Here is a 23,007-nt window from a genome sequence, read left to right as displayed (position 1 = left end):
GCAGGTTGCTCTCAGAGGACAGGTATGCTTACAGTCAGAGATCAGCTTGTCTCTGTTCCTTTTAATACTGGCCTTACTTAATAGCTCAACCTGAACAGAGTGGGAGGGAGCTAGAGTACTTTGACACATATTTGTTACTGGAGACAAAATCTGGATTGCATTACTTATCAGTAATTGATTAAATGAAATTGTAAAGCAATTGGCAGAAGGCATTGGCTACCACCAGGAAACAAGCGCCGCGGGTAGTTTTTTAGGGAGAGAAATTGTTTTCTGGATAGTTTCATGGTGGGGTATTCAGAAAAAAAAAAAGAAAAAAAAAAAAAAAAAAAAAAAAAAAAAAAAACATGTCAAGCACTCCCCCTCACTACCCCACTGGTTTTGTTGCTAGCCCTCAGGACTTTATTTGGAAAGTTTTATATGTTGTAGACTGTTATTCATGCCAGCATACAAAAGGAAAAACAATAACCCACAGGTTTTACTCTGTCTGTCATTTGGACTAGCATTCAAGTACTTTTGTAGTGCAACATTTGAAATTCCTACCGTAGTAGAGACTGGCATTTTAAGAGTGACCAAAACAAAAACCTCTAATTAAAAATAAAACATAACTTTTGGTGAAAATGTGTTCAGGTGATATCTTGACCTTATCATGCCTGTTACGTAAGCTATGTACGACTTTGCTTATCTTGTAACAAATGATATTCAGGCTAATGTATATCTTAATGTGACATTATTGTTTAGCTGGTAAAGTGACCACAGACGATGAACTGGAAGATATGCTAGAAAGTGGCAACCCTTCTATTTTTACTTGTGATGTAAGTATTCAAAACACATAGTTTGTTCTATTACTGTAATATATTTGGAATCTATACAGTTATCTACTGTGTAACCATGAACCTTTATTTTACTTCAAATTTTATTTGGAATTTAGTGTGTAACATATAATTTTGAATAATAAACATGCTCAGGGAGCTTGTTAAATTTGAAAGAAAGAAAGAAAGAAAGAAAGAAAGAAAGAAAGAAAGAAAAAAAAAAAAAAAAAAAAAAAAAAAAAAAAAATAAAAAAGAGAAAGAAAAAAAAGAAAGAAGATTCTTTTTCCTTGCGAAAGAAAGAAAGAAAGCAGGCTTCTAACAATACGTACACACACCTTTACATTGTCACAATACTCTCCTCAGATTTTCTGTTTTATTTCATTTTAAACTACTGTGGGTACATTCAAAGAGCTGTGTTTGAGACCAAGACCGCTTATGAAACTTCCTTCCTTTTACATCACCAAAATTAGTCAACAAGGGACCTGGTTAGAGAAGTACAGCCATAAATGTGCTGATAAAATAAAAATAAGGAATATGCAAAGTGCCTATGTTTTTTTGTTGTTTTTTTTTTTTTTCAAATGTGTTGCATGTCACTATGGGTACCAGAAAATAGGCTTTTGAAACAATGATTGTTATTCTACATTGTATAATAATTCCCACGCAAAAAAAAACATTCATGTATATTTTTATGTCCTAATAATAATATATTATATATAGATAATATATATATATGTATATAGAGATATATAAATATATATATTCTATATATCTGACAGACCATTATTTTGATACATCCGTCTTGATTACCAGTATGCTAATTATTGACCACATTTGTCATTTTCTTCAGATCATCTCAGACTCCCATATCACTCGGCAGGCGTTGAATGAGATTGAATCCCGACACAAAGACATCATCAAACTGGAATCGAGCATTAAGGAGCTGCATGAGATGTTTGTGGACATGGCCATGCTCGTGGAATCTCAGGTACTGGGTTAAGAATAATGAAGGACAGAAAGTTCTCTGTAACAAGTGTTACTGTGTGTAATAAGTCAGTTTAACTTCCATTCTGCAAAACAGCAGCTGTTTAGCTTTTAAACCAAAAAATATTTATAAACTAACTATATATCTATATATATATATATATATATATAATATTATATAATATAGACCACACACACACACACACCCACTATATAAATTATACTAAAGAGCAGATCCATCCTGTATTTATTTATTTTTACAAATTAAGTCCATGCATTAAAAATCTTTCTAGACATAGAGAGAAATGCGTGCTGCTATTTAGGGAAGTGCTGATTTGAGCTTGCTTTCGCTCCCCGGATGTGGTAGGACACTGGTTTTAAGCTTGTATAAAAAGGGTTTAAAGTTGTGTAAAAAATCATAATTGTCTTGTTTTGCACAAGGATTGCTGATAGTGTGCTACGTATTTGGAACTGGAGTGTTTATCTATGTTGATTTAAATGCTGTGGTAGAGTCCAGCGTGGCACATTTATCCTGACCAACATAATAAACTTGATTTAGTTATATACCTCAGAGTGTTTTTTGTTTCCTTGTTTGTGCATTGCAAATAATTTTGCTGTTTAGGGGCTACACCAGAGTGGTTAAAAGAGCTTAATCAACTAATGCCCATAAATTAACCAATCTAAATTTGTATTTGCATGACAGCCCTAATATAAATCTATATATATATGGCTATAGATATGATTCTATATATATATATATTATATATATATAAATAATCACTTAATACATTCCCTATGGTCACCGTTTATTATCAAGACGAATAGTCAGTGGGAACGTTTCTTTTTTTTTTTAATAATAGTTTTTTTTTTTTTTTTTTTTTGAATTACTGTAAGTTGATACCACGTTGCAAATAAAATTCTGTTTTTTTTTTTTTTCGTTTTTCAGTCACTTGACTTTTTAACTGTGTCCTTCTCCAGACTGTTACTTTGAAAAAAAAAAAAAAAAAATATGATGGTTGTATGCTCTGTTTCTTTAAACTGTGTCTGAGTCCTGGATGTCACTACTACAACATACGAGACACAGAAAATACTAACTGACTTTGCTTTAATTCCTGCTGCTGGGTGTATCTAGTGCCAGACCCACAGGTAATCTAATTCTTATTACTCAGTTATCTCCATGGACATACCTGGTCTTCAGTGCTGCACAAATACACTTTTGTTAAGCAGCGTCAGGTCTAGAAACCCATTGTCATGGTATTTAAGGGGGGAGCAAAACACTGTTTGTTTCATTTGTATATAAACCTATTGGCATTTTAACAAAATTATACACCGCCTCAATTTTTTAAAAATACTATGAACCCAAACACCAACAAAAAGTTATATTTTTTACTTAAGTTGTGACATCAACACAAAGATCCCCTTAAATTACCAGCTTGTATACCATTTGTAGTGAATCCTATGTTTTATTTTGAATAATATCTCTCTCTCTCTACATTGTTTCAACTGACCCACTTTCACTCCATGGTGTGTTTACCTGGTTGCAAGGCAACCAAATTGGCTTGCATCATCTGTTTTAGTTTGCCAGCAATGTTTGTGTTATGAAGCCTTCCTTATGCACCAGAGTGCTTGTATTATGAGTCACAAAGACTAGGCATTGGCTGATGAAAAAATATTGAATGAGTGACTTGAAATATTAAATATCAGTCATCTAATATATTTGACTTGTTTAGATTCACTTTGTGTATTTGTTTTATGTGGCATCTCCTTGTGACAGAGTGCTGCAGACATGTTCATGATTCTCTTTCAGTTCTATTTAGGTATTATACATGTTTCAGTGTGTTTTAAAAAGTAACCAGGATAGTAGATACAAAGTGAATCTAAACAAATGGAATGCGTTAGTTAAGACTAACATTGCAAAATCTCTCCCATTTTGATCATTTAACTTTACCACTATTTTCTTGTTAAGTATAAAGAAATAGTGCTAAAGTATGTGGACTAGCCATCCTATTGGGCCTTTACAACAACAATAAACCGTATGTGTTAGAAATATATTTCTCATTTAAAACTCTACCTTTCATCAGTAAAAAACAGTATGCATATTTTTTTTTTCTAAGGGGGAAACGATAAATAACATAGAGAAACACGTAACAAATTCAGTTGACTATATAGAACATGCCAAAGAAGAAACAAAGAAAGCCTTGAAATACCAGAGTAAAGCCAGAAGGGTAAGGATATCGTCACCTCTTTGGTATTATTAACAGTTATGTAGCATACAATGTAGGATTATAATTTATGGCAAACAGTTTCAGTGTTTAATGAAGTTGTGGAAAGCATTTGGTTTTAAATATAACAAAATGCTTATATGTTATTAACCCATCTTACTACTACCTTGTATTTGTGATGCACTCACTTTAAGTTCAATACTCAAATGCAAACATAACCAGCTTCCTAAAACTAAATGGGCTAGATTCTCAAACGTCATTGTTATTTTCCTTTCAGACAACATGTATCCTCATAATGACTTGGGTTTGAGGATCTAGCCCTGTGTGCCTTAATAAGAGGATTCACGCTGTCAAGATACGTTTGATCTTGTGCTGTATATTATTTAATATCTTTCAAGTTAAATACTGGTTAGTAATAAGTCTAACTTGCAATGCAATATTCCATAACCAGTCCCTTTGCTTTTAATTTTTGCCAGAATAACAATACCGTTGTTTGCAGTGGAATGTTCCCTAACCATTTTGCTAATCTTTTTGCCAGAAAAGTTTTATAATTGCCATAGTTGTGGTGATTCTTCTTGGTGTAATTGCACTAATCATTGGTCTCTCAGTGGGAATTAAGTAGTTCCTCTCGCCTGCAGCACAAGGTAACTGTCATAACAAAACTGCTGCTTCAGCTGAACTTGTTGTTTTTTCATCTATATTTGCTTATTTCAATTCTTATATTCTTTTTATGCATAAAGCATTATCATACAGATCTAATGTCCTTTGTGTTTTTTTGTAATTAATATTATTTTAAACATGCTGTCATGTTTTTTGTCATCTTTCCATTGTACTGTTAGCTGCCTAAATTATAATAATTTGAATGTAACATAGTTGTTATAGCGTATGAACTGTATTTATACCTATTTACAACTTTATTTCTACAACATCACATAGAGTATGTACTATATGCAAGTCAACAAGCACACATCTAGAGATAAACTACTAAAATCATGTTCCTCTATGCACCTTCACATAAGCGCTATGGGGATGACCAGTCAAATGGTAAGCTGATGTCTGGACAAAGATCCAATTTGACATTTATGTATTGTGGCAAAGCCATAGTGGGACGCTGTGTACATTACAGGAGATTGTGTATGGAAATCTACAACCTAGATGCATTCCTACTTTGTCTAGGGTTTTTTTGTTTTGATTTTGTAGCACTTTGAATTTACGCCACTAATGGCTGCTGTTGGAAAAATTAAGCTCTGGTGGATTACTAGCTTCTGAGTTAGCCAGGCAGAGATTGTGTTAGGGGACAGGAAGTCCAACCCATATTAAGAAGGAAGCTGGCGGGCTCGGAGGGGAAAGGCGAACCAGGAAGTGCTGGGGTGTTGCAGACAAAACTTGAGAACCAAGAAGGCTTGTTTTGATTGGCTTGCAGTTGTGTATTGTTAGCGCAAAGAAACCACGAAGATGCAGAGTAACTTTAAATATGAAATATGTTGGTTATCGACTGGAAATCGGCAATTGAGAAGGAGGAAAAGAAACCAAACAGCAGACCCGGTCTTTTCAAGGCCCGTCTGAAAGAGCACTCCAAGTATCGAGCAGGAAGCCATGACGAACAAGGAGTCCAGACTGCGGATCACTGGAGTAGCAGCGCACGAGAAGAAACACGGGACAGTGTGACTACTACGCTGAACCTCACGGTTTATACTGTTTGTATTGGTATTGGCTTGCTGGAAACTGGTTTCAGTCTCATTGGCAGTCAAGGACTGCATATATTGCAGTATTTGTATACAAAAATGAAATGGCTTGGTTTTGGGAACAGACTAAGAGTTAATACCATACTTTTCAAAAATAAATAAATAAATAAAAAACTTTGCTATAAACTTTTGGAACCCTGCAGTGTTCAGTGGTTGAGCAGTCTCTGCAGCTGGGAAACTGGGTGGCTAATGAAAGCCTAGCATCCCGTCTTGCATGGGATGTATTCCTGGCTCCCTCCAGAGTGGAGTTGGCTTTCATCCTCTTGATGAGCAGGGGCCCAATTGAACCAATTAATCCCCCATCCAGACCCTGAAGAAGTTAATGACATAATTTTACCTGCTAAACCTGGAGTGGAATGGCCCTCCAGGACCGTGATTGGGCACCCCCATGTAACCTTGACGTCCTTTTTGATGTGGTTTTTGTGTTCAAACCAGAATTCAAAATGGTATAGCTGCAAATGGTTAAGGGTCTCAAGGTTTTACAGCTGCAACTATACCTTTTATTGGCTTTGTGTCCATGTTTTAAGACTTTGTCTTCTTTTTAAAGCAGGTCATCTAGGAGTGAACAGCGGAGAGGAAATCCAGCTGACCACCACCATCACGCACGTGGACGGGCCCACAGAAATCTACAGGATGACGGGAAAGGAGTCGCAAGAATAACCCCAATAGCACAGCCTCCATTCATGAATCGGAAGGTAGAGCACCTGTGTACATGGAATGCTGAGAAGTGGATTCCAGTTCAAGTTGTGCCAAGAAATGGTCATTGCCAAGTTTCATTGTAATATAACTAATATTATCTATGGGCAACTCCACTGTTTATCTGTCCAGGCTTCATGTTTGCACTTGTTTATACTCTTCACTTCCATCCTTTTTTTTTTTTTTTGTGGTAGTTACCAGGCAGTGAGTGAAAGCTGATCTAGGTGCTGGAGCAGTCTTCAGAAGAAAAGGGAAACAAGTTGAATGGGATGCGGTATCTTTTTAAATACATTCACTGCTAACGGCCTTCCGATTTCCAAACATTAACCTGTTACATAGACATTCAATTATATTCTGTTATAAAATAACCACTTGGGGACCCTCCCTCAGACCTCCCATATATTACGGTGGGGGGGGGGAGAAATGTTTTCTTCTCTATTTAATTGCCAGTGCTATCTACAAACTATTTTTAGTACGCTGGTGATCTGCTGTGTCCACACTTCATCTTTTAAAGAGTCAGTTCTATGAAACACTAAAGCTTCTGGACTTGTCGTCCTGTTTTCTGTAGTCCACTAGAGCTCTATATGTTATGATGTAGATATTTTTATATTGTTCTGATTAGTAAGAGTAGGGCAGACAGTCTTATCTAGATGTATTCCAGGCTACAAATTATAATTTTTTTTTTAAATGTGAGATGGGGCTGTTTTGTTGGTACAAGCAGTGTTCTCTTTTTACATTTATTACATGTGGAAATGTAGATGTGCTTTTTATGCTAATTTAAATAAAATACTTTGCTGTAAATTTCCTTTTTAATTTTTTTTAAAGCCTTTTTTTTATATACTTTGTCACCCTGTGTTCACCCATTTATGCACCTCACCAGATAATGACATGTGAAAATCAGGTCTGATGTGCCGTTGTTCTTGAAATGTAAACTGTAATACAGTGGTGACCTCTAGTGGACAAAGGTTAAGTGCACACTAAAAAAGATAAATAATAAAAAAAAAATGGATGTATCATGTGTCTCTTCTGCCACTTCAGAAACAAAGTTGGGGCTCCACAGTTTGCTTAAATACAAACCACTGCTGGATTAGACCCTTGACACCAACTAACTACAGAATAACCATTTTTACAAATCAATATTCTTAATTTAGTTTAAAGGGGTGTTCCCCGTCCCCGTCCCCCCTCAAATTTGGAATCTGAATTTACAAAAAAAAAATAATTACAGTACAGTGTTTAAGGAAAATTGTCTTTTAGGTCTGTGTTATAGTTTAAGAATGTATATTCATTTTTTTTTTTTTTTTTTTGAAATAATAATTTAGTAATTTACACATCTTAAACAATGAGAACTTTAAAAAAACTTTTAACCCTTAACTGTCCCGGTTAGTGGTACACGGTAGTACAGAGGAGTCATCTATTTGGGTGATACGTTTTTGAAAACTATAGGAAAGCACACTAAGCTGATCAAAAGGATAACAAGCTGGTGGGAAATAACTAGAGCGTTCAGTGTGCAAGACTACAGAGATTGAAATGCAGCACACTGTTAAATTACTTGCACATTCAAACAACCAGGAGCACAAAGAAGCCCGCACCAGTAAGGTGTCTTATTACTAATGAGATTAAATAATGCCATTCTGTATTACTTGACGTTCGTTAGTCTGAATTTGATAATCTGAGTCACTATGGAGATAGGGTTACCACTGTTCATTGCCGTTTGGGTATGAGCTGCTCTCTCAAAGCACCACTGTGCAAAGTTTTTTTTTTTTTTTTTTTTGTGTAATTCTGTCCTTTGCAGGATACGATTTCTGAGCATCTATATTTAAATAAAATTACGAACAGAAACCCACAGTGTGTGTGTGTAAACCAGCCATATACCGCCATAGGTGAAACCTGTACTTGGAACAGATATCAAAATAAGTAATACTCTCCCTCCTGCTCCAGATGTCCACTATCCATTAAAGACATGTTCATGTACTACAGAAGCATGTTACAGGTCTTTGCTATTGTATTAAACTGTTCTGCACCTTTTGGGAGAAGCACTGTAGGTAATTCAATTGTTTAATACAGTTTCTGGTGAGAAGCCAATTCTGGTATATAAACTGCAGCCGGTCTAAGAAATATGATTCTTCAACTCATTTTAAGCTGTCGGAAGGAAGATCCACTTTACATATTGTTGATAAATTGCACTTCAAAGAAAAAGTCTGAAAGGGTCATTTGGAAGCCAGTGTTAATGTTGCAGAAGCTTAATGATGGGAGTACGGAACTGGTAATTGGTTTGTTGCAGTAAAAAAAAAAAAATATTCACTTTCCCCTCGTGTTCCATCATTTCTATGCTACCTGCTACTTTCCAAGCATTTGCTTCAGACAAGGACAAAAAAATGTGGCTACCATAGGACATATACAACCAACATAATGGGCTGCTTTCACATCCTCTCACACAGTGAGCTGCAAACATAAAGCTGGCTGCTTTCAGATCTAATGTGTTTTGAGATGGTGTCTGCCTTTTCCTATCAGCAACCAGATGGACATAATGCATTGACGAGTTCAATACAAATCTTAAAAGGGGTTATAACTACACACTTGAGAGACTCCGTATAGAACGGGATGGATAGCCATACTCATATACCATTGTACACTACACAGTGTCCAAAACAGGTCGTATTTGTAAACGAGAGCAATTTTCATGCAAGAGTACAATGATAGAAATGATATATTAATAAACTAAGCACAGCAATTTTGCAGTGTGTGAGATCCAGACTGTCAACGGTGAATGAGCATGCGAGGAAATGGGAAAAGTAGAATTTGATTTTAGTATTCATATAGCATGACACGTTATTTTCACAGATCCATGAATGGGCTAGACCATATACCCAAAGAATGAATGAAAAGGAGGGTGCTGATGTTTACATTGCGAAAACACAACCTTTGCCCCCAAATGCTCTATAATGGCTCATTAGATCAGAAATACACATCAATCCTACGAGACCAACACGAAACATGGAATTCTATTTGCAAAATTAAGGGAATGAATCCAATTCCATCAGCCTTTTTTTTTTTTTTTTTTTTTTTCCCATTTCGCTTCCCCCGTTATTTGAATGGTATTTACCCTTTTGAGCTTTCTATATAGTGGCTGTACAACTCTGCAATTTCTATGTACAGTCTAGCAGGGAACCTACCGCTGTAAACTGACACCAGGTAGGTCGAATTATCATCACGTAGCAGCCTCATGTGTGTCTTTCTGTATGTCATCTTTTAAGAAAGAAAAAAATGGTTCCCCTGTTTCTATAAGAAGCAAACATAATACTGTATATGACTATGTAGACAGCTGTTAGATCAGTTATTTAAAAACGACTTGCCAGGCTTTGGGAGTGTCTGCATTGTGACGTGCCTCTAGTATTTATTTATATTAACATTTACGATTTGTTTACACATACAGTAGGTCTGAATAATATTTCGTATTACATTTTGTTTGGATTTATAATCGGAAATGTTGACGGACAATATAGTGCAAAATCAGTTTACTAATCAAAAACCTGCTGCATTGTACTCAGAAAATAAACTACTGTCCCGTAGCATTCAATGCTTCACTTATAATGGGTTTACCAACCAAGTCACACAGAGTATTTTGATATTTTATTTGTCGTTTCAGTTCTTGTAAAAATTACATGATTTCAATTGTAGCCTATCTTACTCGGTTAGAAACATATATGCATACGTGTTTGTCTCTTATGAAAAGCTATTGTTTAGCATGTGCAGAAAGAGTGCTTAAATAACACCACACTTGGCTCCATGTTCTTTCTTTCAAGTGCAGTCTTGCTTAGGCGAATCCCACCTGCGCACAGAATGAACGGAGGCGGCTCATTTTTTTAACACTAAAATTGGAATAGTTACCATTTGACATTATTAACACGTCATTAAACTTTATGATTCTGATTCATACATTTTTGTGTAAATAGCTAAAAACTATCCTTTTAAAAAATGTTTTGACAAAACGTTGCAAAAGTGAAATGTATTTAGGATTCAATTGCCCGTATAATCTATATTTTTTAAATAAGTTGTTAAACAATAGATCTAATTACATGTTGTAAATTGATCTTGCGACTCAACTCTCTAGATGGTTATAAAAAGAACATTCACTTTCATAATGTAATATCTGATACTTGTACAAAAACGTGTACTAGTGTTTACTGATCCATGTCCAGGTTACACGCTGAAGCCAAGGAAATATGTTTTCAAAGGCTGACTGAAGATGTAAATGACTATTTTATAGCTTGTATGGTACCTAAGTGAATTTCCATTACAAGAATATGCATTCCGAAAAAACATCCATTTTATCTTCACCACCCAGAACTGTGTTATAACTGCTGATTTTAAGCATTTGTTATTTTATTGTTCATCTGCTACTTTAAACAGTCAGTCATGCAATGCCATATCATACATTTTTTCATGCACAGGTTTTCATCAATGTCTTTTTGTTTTGTTACAGATACACACAGTCCACTTGGCATGTAAGTACAAGGACCAGTCAACCAGACAGCTCTTCAACTACTGACAAGTATTTATCTGCAACGGGGAAAACTTGAGAAGATGCCAGAACAAAGTAATGATTATAGAGTGGTGGTGTTCGGAGCAGCCGGGGTTGGGAAGAGCTCCTTAGTCCTACGGTTTGTCAGAGGCACTTTCCGAGAGACCTACATCCCAACTGTAGAAGACACTTACAGACAGGTGATCAGCTGTGATAAAAACATCTGCACCCTCCAGATCACAGACACGACGGGGAGCCATCAGTTCCCTGCCATGCAGAGGCTGTCCATGTCCAAGGGCCATGCCTTCATCTTGGTCTACTCGGTCAGCAGCAAGCAGTCGATGGAAGAACTGCAGCCCATCTACGAGCAGATCTGCCAGATCAAGGGGGACACACAGAACATTCCCATCATGCTGGTGGGAAACAAGTGCGACGAGGCTCAGAGAGAGGTGGAGGCCAGTGTGGGGGAGAGCCTGGCCAGCAAGTGGAAGTGCTCCTTCATGGAGACTTCAGCCAAAATGAACTACAATGTGCAGGAGCTTTTTCAAGAGCTGCTGAACCTGGAAAAGAGGAGGACGGTGAGTCTGCAGTTGGATGGAAAGAAATCAAAGCAACTAAAGAAAAAAGAGCGTCTGAAAGGGAAATGCTCTCTCATGTAATCCCATGTAACATAAATGCCCACTGCTGGGTATGCTTCACTGCATGGTATCATTGAGCCATGCACGGGTAAAAGACTTGCCTATTTTACAAATGACAGTAAAGCACGCACAGTACATCCTGCTGGACTGCGGCAGACAAGAGAAGAACAAAACTGCTTTAAATGTGTGTAGGTCTTCATTGGCTCATCCTGGTAACTATCGTTAAACTGTCATTACCATATCTGCTATAAACATGTGCACTTGGAGCAGAGACTGGGGCTTTTTTTTAATTTAACCAATGCTTTTGTTATATGAATACAATGTAATCAGATTTTGCATATACACGTTTATGCAGCTTTTAGAAATGTCGAACTAAAGCATGCATTTAATACACATTTGCATGGGATTAAAATTACGCACACCCTTTTTTAAAAGAATATCTTGAATGTTGAGTAAAATCTCTTCAGCCCCTTAACCGTTTGCACTGTGTTTTCATTTTTATATTGTATAGAGACTCCCACGGCACTTAAAGCATCCATTCATTTTCCTGCACAATCATGAAATGACTAAGCCTAAGGGGCCTTGTCCAGGTTCATTCAGAATGTCAGGGTCTCTCTCTGCCTCATTTTTCATGAGGTCTGAAATGTCTTCACACCTACTAATGTACTTTTATAATCAATATTTGCTATAATTGGCCAGGTCTAGTATATTTATTTTGAAATACAGACACAATAGCTGGCTATTGCACTTTTATGATTCGTGCTACTTAGTGAAGTCATGCACTGCATCATTATGTGCAATCGTTTATATTTATATTTTCCAATTAACTGTAAACCTGGAACAAAGGTTTTTGAAACTGATACAAGAAAAGTGTAAGTGTGTTTTTCTTTGAATTATATAAACTCTAGGAACTGTGCATTATGCTGGCTAATGACTAATAGCAAATCAAGGGACAGACAATTAATGATTCCAGGAAAGATCACAATGGCAAGCAGCTTCTAGAGGCAACTGCTTTTTAGCGTGGGTGTTTTCTTTTGTTGCCTGACTGAAGTGGTTAGAGAGAATGAACAGTGCAATATCTCTTGGGTCATCACCCTAAGTCATCATCATCACTCTGTAAAGCAGGGTCTTGCTGGAGAGGGGCTTTTGGAGTGAGCTTTGCATAAACAAGACATTAGTGCCAGATCTGGTGTTGTTTTGTCAAAATGCATGGTAAATCCAGGGCTCAATCCCCTGTCAATACAAACTTTTATTTATTCTGAGTGACGTATACTCTAATAATGTACTGTGTATCTTCCATGAATCTGCACAGCTGTAGTACTTGGCTGTCGTGCTTGCTATTTTTCCTGTTGTTTTTATAGACTGGAGGTTATAAAAGGTCAAAGAAAAAACATTTTTAAATTGTTTGTCATATTGGCCATATAATCTGTCTTCCATTTCTGTGATCGAGAATCAAGACAATGAAACTGACTGACCTTCAAATGTGTAACCCTAATGTGCTAACTTAATACTCTCAGTATCATTCATTGCATTGCGTTTTTAATGTATGGAGTGCTAAAAAATATATATATTCTCTTAGTTACTTCAAATACCTAAAGACAATTAATAATGATGCTAAAAAAAACGCTCACAGTATATAAATTTACTATGTGAATTCCATTCACTCAAGTGAGAAATAGGAATTATCAGGCCATACAGTCAAGTCTTATTTCTCTCAATGTAATTTTTTCATAAACCTTTATAGAATTTATTAACTCTCAATTTTACACTATGTCTGTGGCCATGTCCTTGTATATCTTGAAGTAGTTTCATATCTATGCCTTAGTGGTATTGGTTCTGGAAAACAAAATTTGGAAAGCTATGTTTTTAAATACCACACAGCTGTATCTTTTTTTCTGTCTTGGGTGACCTGTTCTCTTTCAGCCAGAAGCAGAGGCGAACCCTGCACCAACCCACTCAGAATCTACACTCACACATGTGTGGAATGTAGGAGGCAGAAGTCTGGCATTGCTCCACTGACAGCTTACAGACCTATAAAGACTGTGCAAAGATATGAATTGCTATTTAACATGGTCTCATCTCTAAAAAAAAACAAAAAGCAAAAGCCAAAATATATTAAACATAAAACAAATTAGAAACAGCAACTGAGCTTCTGTACATTGATATTATATATTTCTAACCATTTTGTTATCATTTACAGACTAGAAAAGCCTTTTTTTTTATTGTCGGTTTCTTTGTTTTACTCTGGCAATATTTTTCTGTGATTACTTCTTTTCTATTTTTTTTTTTTTCCATGGAGCTGTAACTATAGAGGAAAATGAAGATTCTCTTTGGTGTGTGTGGGGCTAGGAAAAGTCCACCCCTGCAATTGCTAACAAAACATATTCCCCAGGGGGTTGCCAATCCAATCCACTGTGGTTCTCTCACAGTAGGTGGGCTCTGTCAGCGTGGGGAAGCCTGTGATTGTCATAATTAGTACTTACAGTGCTGACACAAGGAAGAGACATGGGATTCCCCAGCATAATCTTGTTTTACTCTGCAGTCTTTTTGAATAGAACATGTAGGAAGAAGATCAATACTGGTAGGAAATATGTCATGCATTTTTTAGAAGAGTGTCACAGCAATACTGTTTTCAATTAAGGGAACGAGGCGTGTACTGACAGCAGCAGATGAATGATGGAGTAATGCGAGTAAAGTCAGTATGTCCTGCTTAGACAAACAAAACCACGGGTTCAAGAACATTTCAACTCCTTTAAAATGTTTACCACAATAACTTTGCATGCAAATCTTATTTAAAAGATAATGTACGTGAAACATAATGTATACCTGGCGATTGGGCACTAAAACAATCAGATTCAAAATGAAGCCGGTCCAGTACTCTCACTAGAAAGGGGATGGGTATCAGCAACAGTATTAGCCCATTTAAACACATCAGAATGCAACCTAGCAGGCAGAATTTGCTATTCAAGTGTAAGATTGAAATACAGCAGCAATGCAGCAAATACAAAATGTTCTCCTCGGGTGTACAGCCTACAGACCCCTGTTGATCAGATGTCAATTTTTCATATTGGCTCTGTGCAGGCTATTGACCCTACAGCAGGTAAAGCAGTGCCCTGACTCTCCAGTCTCCAGGTGATATATGCACTGCACTTGCACTTTTAACTGATGAGTCACCATGTGAGTTAACATTCAAATAATGGATTGTTACTGGCTTTGACTGCGTCTTATACAAATTTACCACGGGAAACTTTAATTCTTCCAAACATATTGTATTCTTTAGCTGAAGCATTCTAAATGGTGGTCTCTATTTTGTACATATGGGGCTTATTTTTTATTGAAAATATTACCGTCTTGTTTCTGTGAAAAAAACACAATGAACCTGCTAATCTTTAAAACTGTATTAATTGTATTAGCAGAAGAGAAAAACGCTATTATAAAGTTGGACATTTTTAACTGAACTACTGACAATGACAACAAAGGAAAGATAATGGTATTCTGTGCAGACCTGCTGTACTCTCATGTATTGTAACACACTCTTCTACATGCAAATGCACACAGATGCTAGAATAATGAAAACCCGAAGATGCAATTTCGCAATAGACAAATTCAGCATCAAATAAACCCTGAAAGGCCTGCGTTTCATTTTTTTTTTTCATTAATGGTGAAGTATCTCCAAAAAATAAAATAAAGTAATATTCAAGACTATGGTGACATGAGAGTCAAATTAATTGATTTAATTTTTTTTTTATTTATATGAAATTGTATTAAGCAAGCCCTAGTGTATTTCTACAAAGGATAGCTTCTATTGACTGGTGTTAAAAAATAATAGGTGCTTATTGTTTAGTTCCTGCTAAGCAAACCTGACAAAAAATGTGCCTGTGGATTGTGGTCCTCCACCTGTGAAAAACACAATTTATTTTTAGAACTGGAATTTCTTGCATTGCCAGCATTTGATTAGTTCCAGATATGTGATGTGAAGGTGCTGGAGTTTAAGTGTAACCTTCCAGCTCCTAACAGAAAACACACTTAATGTACTTTCCAAAACTGTTGGGAAGAAGCTATTGGTGGATACGCTAATGTGACAAACATTAGTGGTATCCTTGCTTTACAGTTTGATTGGCTCAGTAAAACAATATTAAAGCTGCCAGTTTGCATTCTGTGTGTAATTATTACAGTTATTCTTGCTGCAGTGAGTAAAATGTTTCAAAAAAACTTTCCATGCATCCTAACTTACTCATGAAATATCATACCTAAGATCACAGTTTAATTAGTTTATAAAGACTCTTTGTAACCGATAATTATACAATTGAAAGTATGGTTAACCAGTTATAGCGACTGTGTTGCTGCAACCAGATTCTTCACAGCGAGGAAATGTCAATGCTGTAATAAAAAAACGCCCCAAAAAGTGCACAAAAGTACCCGCAGCTCTTTGGGTCGAATGCTTCTGTGGGTAAACTCATCAGTACAGTAGCCTGGAGGACATGAATGCAGGAACCAGCAATTACACACAATTACCATAAAAAACAAGCACATCAAATGTATTTCCATTTATATTCTTTCTAAAATGATAAAATACCATTATCTTGTGTTCCACACTATATTACTTTGTGACATGCATATGTGTTTTTAAGCACCACCTTATAGATATACATGAAGGGGGGTGCAGCTAGCTGCTTTGTGTTAAACTAGAGGTCCATCTCAGTTCCATGGTCTGATCTTGCTCCTCCCTCACTTCTAATGGACTAGCTTCACTCTGGTAGAGCATGGGAGTGAGGCTGATCTGTAGCAATGAGGTATCAGGAAGCCTCAGGTTAAACTCAAATAATTTATACTGTGATACCTTAAAAACCAGCCATCTGCATTCAAAATAAAAGCAGCTTTCCATGTTTAAATTGCTCACAAATTAGACAATTGGCTGTCCAAGCGCTGTTTCAAAGAACACAATTTAGAAACTGTCTGCTTTGGAGATGTTCATTTATAGATGAGCCCCAGTTATTTTGAAAACAAGGATGCGATGCACGAACACCAAGCACCTCATTAATTCCACAGACGATTGAAAGAATTGGTTAAATAATCTATTCTTTTCACAATTCTTTCAATATAGGATCCTATATTATGGAATTTATATATATATTTTTTCTTTGCATTTAGTTAAATATATTGTTTTAAAATCTGTTCCCTTATGTCCAATCATATCAAACACCTTCTATGATCCCATAAGAAATATATTCAGTTAAGGCTGAAGATTAGAATTCTTTGCCCACAACTTGCAGAAATACTCCGCATGTGATTTAAAAATGTTCCACATGAAAGATTCTGTAATTACGTTGCATTTTGCTTCCCTGGTAATTTACATTATAAATGTATAAAGAAAATGCAGCTTGGCTTGGGTTACCTTGACTCAGAAAGCACTGAAGTTCCATTACACTTCAGTGATAACAGTTATCACCCTCCATTCAGAAAGCTCTACTTAGGAAATAATAAACACACACAGATAACAACATTGTTTGTTGAATACCATACTGATTTATTTATTTATTTATTTACCAGAAAATGGATTTGCAATCACAGCATTAAGAAATACATCTGTAATTTACAGAGCGAAGTGTGTCATTCCTGAGCTAAGGATATGAGAAGAGACAGAAAATGGAAGATATATATTCTTAACCTGATGCTTTTATAGCTCTTTATTACATTGTTAGAGGTTTAGACACCCTTATCAACTTGACAGCCATCTGCATTTCTTTATTTATTGTTTCTACCCAGAACTATTGACTGCTGTATCCATATCTAATATCACAGTTGAATGCAAAAACAATCTGCAGCAGTAAACAAGAGGCAAATACCCTTGAGGAAAAACTTCTCTTGTATCACAGAAATATTCAGCTTCAACATGAGTGGCATATAATGTAGACAGAGTACAACTGAAGCAACACAACTTGTTAACTTAGCTACTTTACGTTATTACATGTTTACATGTTTCACAGCTTTATACAGCTAGACCTTTGGCTGTCTTGGCCATTTTCGTACATGTGAAATATTTTTGGACAGATATAAAAATACTCTAGTTAACAAAGACTTGGCAACTAGGGGTGATTATGGATTGGGTTGGCTGCCAGTTCTGACAACATGACCGAAGCAATTATATAAGTAAATGTCTGACTAATAAGACAAATTCCATATGGACTAAAAATCAGTAGGATTGGGAATCTGGCTTTGTGTTTGGGACAATTGGCTGAAGATGGGTTGTGGATCAGTGCAGGGCAAGCTTTGTTAAAGTGAGTGTTGGGAGTATTTATTAAGCTGTCTCTGGTAATTGAATGAGTTAAGAAAATAAAAAGTCATCTATAAGCCTGGCTCTTTTGGTAAAACAGACTGGCGTTCAATTCTGTACACCACCTCCTCACTGTGGTTCTGACTGCCGTACCTTTCCAGCAATGCCTGGCAACATGCACCATCCAAAGCCACTGCTGTTTCACAGCTGTATGTTCACACATCAGACTAACTTTGACAATCACACATCAAGATGGAAAGCTTCCTGCGTGTGTTTGTGAATTGGCCTGTTTCACACTTGATGAAGAGAACACTGTGGTAGCCAGTATGAATTTTAATTATTAAGTCAGTCAAGGACGTCAAACTGTTCCAGATTGTTCCACATGTTTTTTTTTTTTGTCCTGTTGTCGAAATGTCTACATAATAAACAGGAATGCAAGGAATATGATATTTCAAAGGACACTGAAGTAATGTTGTGTTTAAGTTTGTATCTTTAGCCAATAATACATATATTATTCGTTGCCCCCGAGGAGATAATGGACTTCACTCTAAACCACACCAGGGTGTCTCTGGAGGCAACAAGAAAGACATTCTGCGCTGCTTTATCCCCCTTCATAATCACCAGAGCTAGCCCACTTATTGATAGCCTGAAGAAATCCAGCTCATTCTGAGTGGATCTTATTGCACTTATTCAAACCTTTTTTATTCTTTGACCTTTCTGTGTTACAGTGTTTAACTTCAGGTGCTGCTCTTCAATTCTCGATTATAGCACAGGCTATATAAGCCAAATTGTATTCATATAAGTCTAAGCCAGCGAATTAGTGGTCAGACACTTTGGATCAAGTGTTCTTTTGTTTCGCTGGCAATATACTGCTGTGCACTAGGTGATGCTGGTGCTTACCAATATAAAGACGCTATGGCATTCTGCCCTACATTACTTATGTCTATGACAGGAAACTGAGCTGAAGGGCACCACCCGAACCCACGCTCAAAGCATCTCAACTCAGAACAGAAAATGCGTTTGAGTAATTGTATTAAGAACTACTTAGAATGATTGAAAACATCATAAAATGCTTTGAAGAAAGTGAATACAAACTCATTTTGTCCAATTTTCTTGTTATAGGCTTACAACTTACAACTAATAATTATCCACATTACATTGCAATCCCTACCTTTCTGTAAATATTGGCAGCTATTGCTTTGCTGAATGCTGCCATGTTACATTCAGAGGGCTGGTGAATTGATTTTTTTTTAAATGAATGACATAGATGGTATAACTGTCCCCATCTGCGCAGCGTTCCGCGTCTTTGTGCCTTTTCCTCTAATGAAACAGCATGTGGCTGATGGAACACCTTTCCAGTTGTGCTGCAAAAGTTATTTAGTATGGTGACACAAAAGAGACACACCGGACACAAAAGAGAAACACCTACCAAATCTCATTATGGATGACAGCAAACAGTCTGTGGTCACGACAGGGTCAGAGAAAATGCATGGGCAGCGACATTCCTTTCGTTAGTTTCAATTTCAATACCCGGTGTCATGTACCCAAGAAAGTGCAAGGCTGCCACTGCAGCTGCACAATTCAATTATGTGATCAACATCTCTGAAGCACAACAGATACTGATCTGCCTCAAAATGGCATCAATAACAACATCATTCACATCCAGCAGTGGGTGTAGATTGAAAGCCCACTTGTAAACTGCTTCTCTTGGAAAAGCTTCCCATAGTAAAAGCATAGCAAAGTGTAATACAGCATAGTGAAAGCATGGTAAAGCAGGCATAAGCATTGTAAAGAATAGCAAGGCATGGCAAAGCATATTAATGAACATGGCAAACCATGGTAAACTATGGCAAATGCATAGCATAACCAGGGGAAAAGAATGGTGAAACTTCTAAATACCACGGTACATTTTTATAAGGGTGTCAAGAATGTTCCTTGTAACTTGATTAAGAGATGGAGAACCCTTATTAAACAGAACTGTGGTCCAATTCAATTAACTTTTAGCTGGAGGAATGTTTTAGGAAACATAAATCCATGCAATAGACAGAGCAAATGCCCAGTGTGCATATATTCTGAATCAATGAACACATCATCAATGGTGATTTCAAATTGAAAACTGCTCGTCATTCGCATTGTGTATTTCAGGAATGGCCCTTTTCCCAAGGTAAATGTCCCAGCAGCATCAGAGTGCTCACTTCTGACCCAGTCTTTTCAGGCTACTAAACGCCGCCAAGGAATTTAGATTCATTAAATATAAGTTCTTACTTACTGCACTGAAGATCTTTTTGACCGAGATATACGTTTTTAAAAGGACCACCCTTCCTACTACGGGACCATTTCACTCCCTTGGTCATCCTATTCCTAAAAGGAAGACTGATATAATCACATCTTAAAGGTGATGGGCGGGGGGTATATGAATCACCGGCTTGTCCTGCACACAGTGCTGCTGTCGCTGCTGCTGTAACTCTTCATTTTGGCTTCCAATTACCACAGTAATTGCACAAGCTTTGCAGGAATGTATCTTACTGCCGCTATGTGGTTATTATGCAGCTGCAGCTCCTCTCCCCAGCCTGTCTCTGATATTCAATCAGCCATTCATTATCTATTAAGGGAATAAAATATATCACTTAGTGCCAGAATTGATTTTTTTGAGGCATGCTACCAGGTGCCAGAGTTGTCTCAAAAATCAGAATTACATGCAATGAATGCCGATTGATTTTTAAATAGATTTTTATTTTAAAAAGGCATTGGGTGGGGGTTTATAGCTATGTGCCTATGTGTTAATGTAAGTACTGTGGATCTGTTCTTGTTGTGCGACTGCTATTCCTGTGAATGCTAATTAATTAGGCAGCTGAACTCTGACTGTAACACTGTCAGACACTTTTTATTAGTGTAGCATTAACCTGATTTAACATTGCATTTTAATAACATCTAATTACTCAATACACTGCAATAGATGTAGTAATATCATTATATAGCACCTTTCATAGTGGACCACCATCACAAAGTGCTTTACAGAGGTAGGCTGTGAACTGTGCATTAACTGCAGAGTCACTTAGAATAGGACGCTGACTTAACATCTCATCCGCAGGACTAGCACAAGGAGGTTAAGTGTCTTGCTAAGGGTCACAGTGAGTCAGTCAGTGGCAGAGGTGGAATTTGAACTGGTGACCTTCTGTTTACAAGTCCTGGACTTTAATCACTGGACCACGCTGCCTCCTGTACTGTTTGTCTAGGGGTTTCTTGCAATCAGCTGGGAAATACAGTATATTAACAATCCTATATCCTATAATACAGGTAACCCAGTTATTAAAGGACTAGTGGAATCTATCTGACATTTACTTTTTCATTGGGATTCCAAATCCTGTTATCCAAAAATAACACAGCTTGGTACAGTATGGAACAAACATCACAATGGGTGCCATTGACAGCAAAGTGACATCAGCTTTTCAATGAGCCAAGTGATTACAGCACATACAGTTGTGCTTTTTTTCCCCATTAAAATCCAGTACCTTAAAAATCAGATGCTATATTAGAGGCTATATTAGATTTATTTTGAGACAACCATCTCCCTTTCTACTATCAAAACCTCGACTTTATCTCAGATTGTATCCAATGTTATCTCCATGTACACTCAAAGCTCCCTGTAGCTCCCTCTCTTAAATAAAGCCCCTTTAAATCATGCCTGGATAAATGTGGAATAACACACAATGGGGTCTATTTTAACCATCTAAACTGTGATGCACCTACTAGCTCTCTATCTCCTTTAATCCAGCTGCGGTTACCCTCTGGAGTGATGTATAGACCCTCTTATTGACATACACACATGTGTAATTAAAATAGACCCCACTGAATATGCTTTTCTCAATATCAATTTTATGTCTGTTAGGTGTTTAAAAGATAAACATTTACATTCCTACAGCATGGTCCAGTTGGATTGATGTATACTACAAGATCAAGAAGGTATGAGACAAAACTGTGGAAGGAAGCAATTATACATCACTAGTCCTGACCTGAACAACCCCTTCAAGCCCTGTCATTTAGTCCTTGGCTTACATTTTAGCAGCAGTTAATGGGAAAAGCAGCAGCAGAGTGATGTTTTTAGTGCATCCCATTCTGCACAATCTGTGAGATACCGTTATGGTATTATAACTCCAACCTACAGGCAATATTATATTTTTCATTGGCATTAACAAGCTAGAATATATCCTTAAAAGGTACATGCTCTGCCCCAGGTCTAGTGCTGACTGGTGTTCTATGCAGATGCCACGTTGAACATCATTGTAATTATTAGAATTATTATTTTTCTGAAGACTGTAGTTTGCTGTTCGAATGAATGTTGAAGCTTCTCGACAAGATTAAAAATGCTTTTAAAAAGTGTTTTTTGCACAACTTACTTCTGCATGAAATACAATTCAGTAGTTCAGGACAAAACACCAAACGCGAAATAATTTGATTAAACTATTTATTGAAGAAATGCGGGGAAGCTGTGGAAGAAATAACAGTACATGACTTAAGTAGATACGTTAATTTGGCATCAAACCAAACTTGCCTTGAGGATCCATGCCTGGCTGTGGGGATGAAGCAGAGACCCCCCCCCCCGTAGGAGATGAATCTGATTTGAAGAGGTGGAGATGGGTAAGGTGGTGGGTTATGAATGAATCATAACGCACATGAGGGGTAAGTTTTGGGGTATTTAAAGTGCTTGCAGGTATTAATTGTTGACATGCAAACTGAATGATTCAATTGGTGCCATGGAGATTGGTACCTGCCCCTCCTCCCGAACTTCAATTATAATTTTCATTTGTACAACATGCCCATCACAACAATTAAAGGATTATGTTGAGAATGTACTGCAGAAATACTTCCAACATGGGATACAGGACAGGTAAAGTGATGCGGTTCTTGTAAACATTTACAGGGTGTTTTTTAACTCTTTAAATCCGTTTATCCCTGGACTTGTCTAAGTCTGGCACGTCCTGTGTGCCCCCCTACATCAGGAAAACATTACAAACAGCAGAACACAGCATTTTCACAGACACACGCAGCACCATCAAGTTGGCTAGGAATGTATTTTTCTTCCAAAAACAGCACCACACGTTGACTTTATAACCCCCCT

General features: G+C 36.9%; 2 protein-coding genes across 4 annotated transcripts; both read left to right on the top strand.

Moving 5' to 3' along the window:
• Window positions 1-588: 588 nt before the first annotated feature.
• Window positions 589-4,994, top strand: LOC121330909 (syntaxin-2-like). The gene is made up of 4 exons (XM_041277868.1): window positions 589-812; window positions 1,658-1,795; window positions 3,906-4,016; window positions 4,552-4,994. The coding sequence occupies exons 1-4, from the start codon at window positions 774-776 to the stop codon at window positions 4,633-4,635; spliced, it is 372 nt and encodes a 123-aa protein (XP_041133802.1). The 5' UTR covers window positions 589-773; the 3' UTR covers window positions 4,636-4,994.
• Window positions 4,995-4,996: 2 nt separating this feature from the next.
• LOC121330906 (GTP-binding protein Di-Ras2-like) lies at window positions 4,997-12,249 on the top strand. 3 transcript variants are annotated; one of them, XR_005951913.1, is made up of 3 exons: window positions 4,997-5,057; window positions 6,306-6,453; window positions 6,649-7,255. XR_005951913.1 is itself a non-coding variant. In XM_041277861.1 (3 exons), exon 3 carries the CDS (start codon window positions 11,039-11,041, stop codon window positions 11,633-11,635), a length of 597 nt encoding a protein of 198 aa, XP_041133795.1. In that variant the 5' UTR covers window positions 4,997-5,057; window positions 6,306-6,453; window positions 10,938-11,038; the 3' UTR covers window positions 11,636-12,249. The 3 variants fall into 3 exon arrangements, 2 of the variants coding, with proteins under 2 accessions (XP_041133795.1, XP_041133796.1); XM_041277861.1 differs by lacking the exon at window positions 6,649-7,255 and adding an exon at window positions 10,938-12,249; XM_041277862.1 differs by lacking the exons at window positions 4,997-5,057; window positions 6,306-6,453; window positions 6,649-7,255 and adding exons at window positions 9,547-9,646; window positions 10,938-12,249.
• The last annotated feature ends 10,758 nt before the right edge of the window (window positions 12,250-23,007 follow it).

Source organism: Polyodon spathula, chromosome 18 (genome assembly GCF_017654505.1).
Source record: "Polyodon spathula isolate WHYD16114869_AA chromosome 18, ASM1765450v1, whole genome shotgun sequence".
Lineage (NCBI taxonomy): Eukaryota > Metazoa > Chordata > Actinopteri > Acipenseriformes > Polyodontidae > Polyodon > Polyodon spathula.
This window is presented reverse-complemented; position numbering and strand designations above follow the sequence as displayed.

What these genes read in the sequence shown, in the direction of transcription:
- LOC121330909 (XM_041277868.1), top strand. Translation starts at nt 774, where the DNA reads ATGCTAGAAAGTGGCAACCCTTCTATTTTTACTTGTGAT. An exon ending in CTTCTATTTTTACTTGTGAT is followed by an intron (nt 813 to 1,657) that starts GTAAGTATTCAA and finishes CATTTTCTTCAG; the next exon opens with ATCATCTCAGACTCCCATAT. An exon ending in CCATGCTCGTGGAATCTCAG is followed by an intron (nt 1,796 to 3,905) that starts GTACTGGGTTAA and finishes TTTTTTTCTAAG; the next exon opens with GGGGAAACGATAAATAACAT.
- LOC121330906 (XM_041277861.1), top strand. Translation starts at nt 11,039, where the DNA reads ATGCCAGAACAAAGTAATGATTATAGAGTGGTGGTGTTCGGAGCAGCC.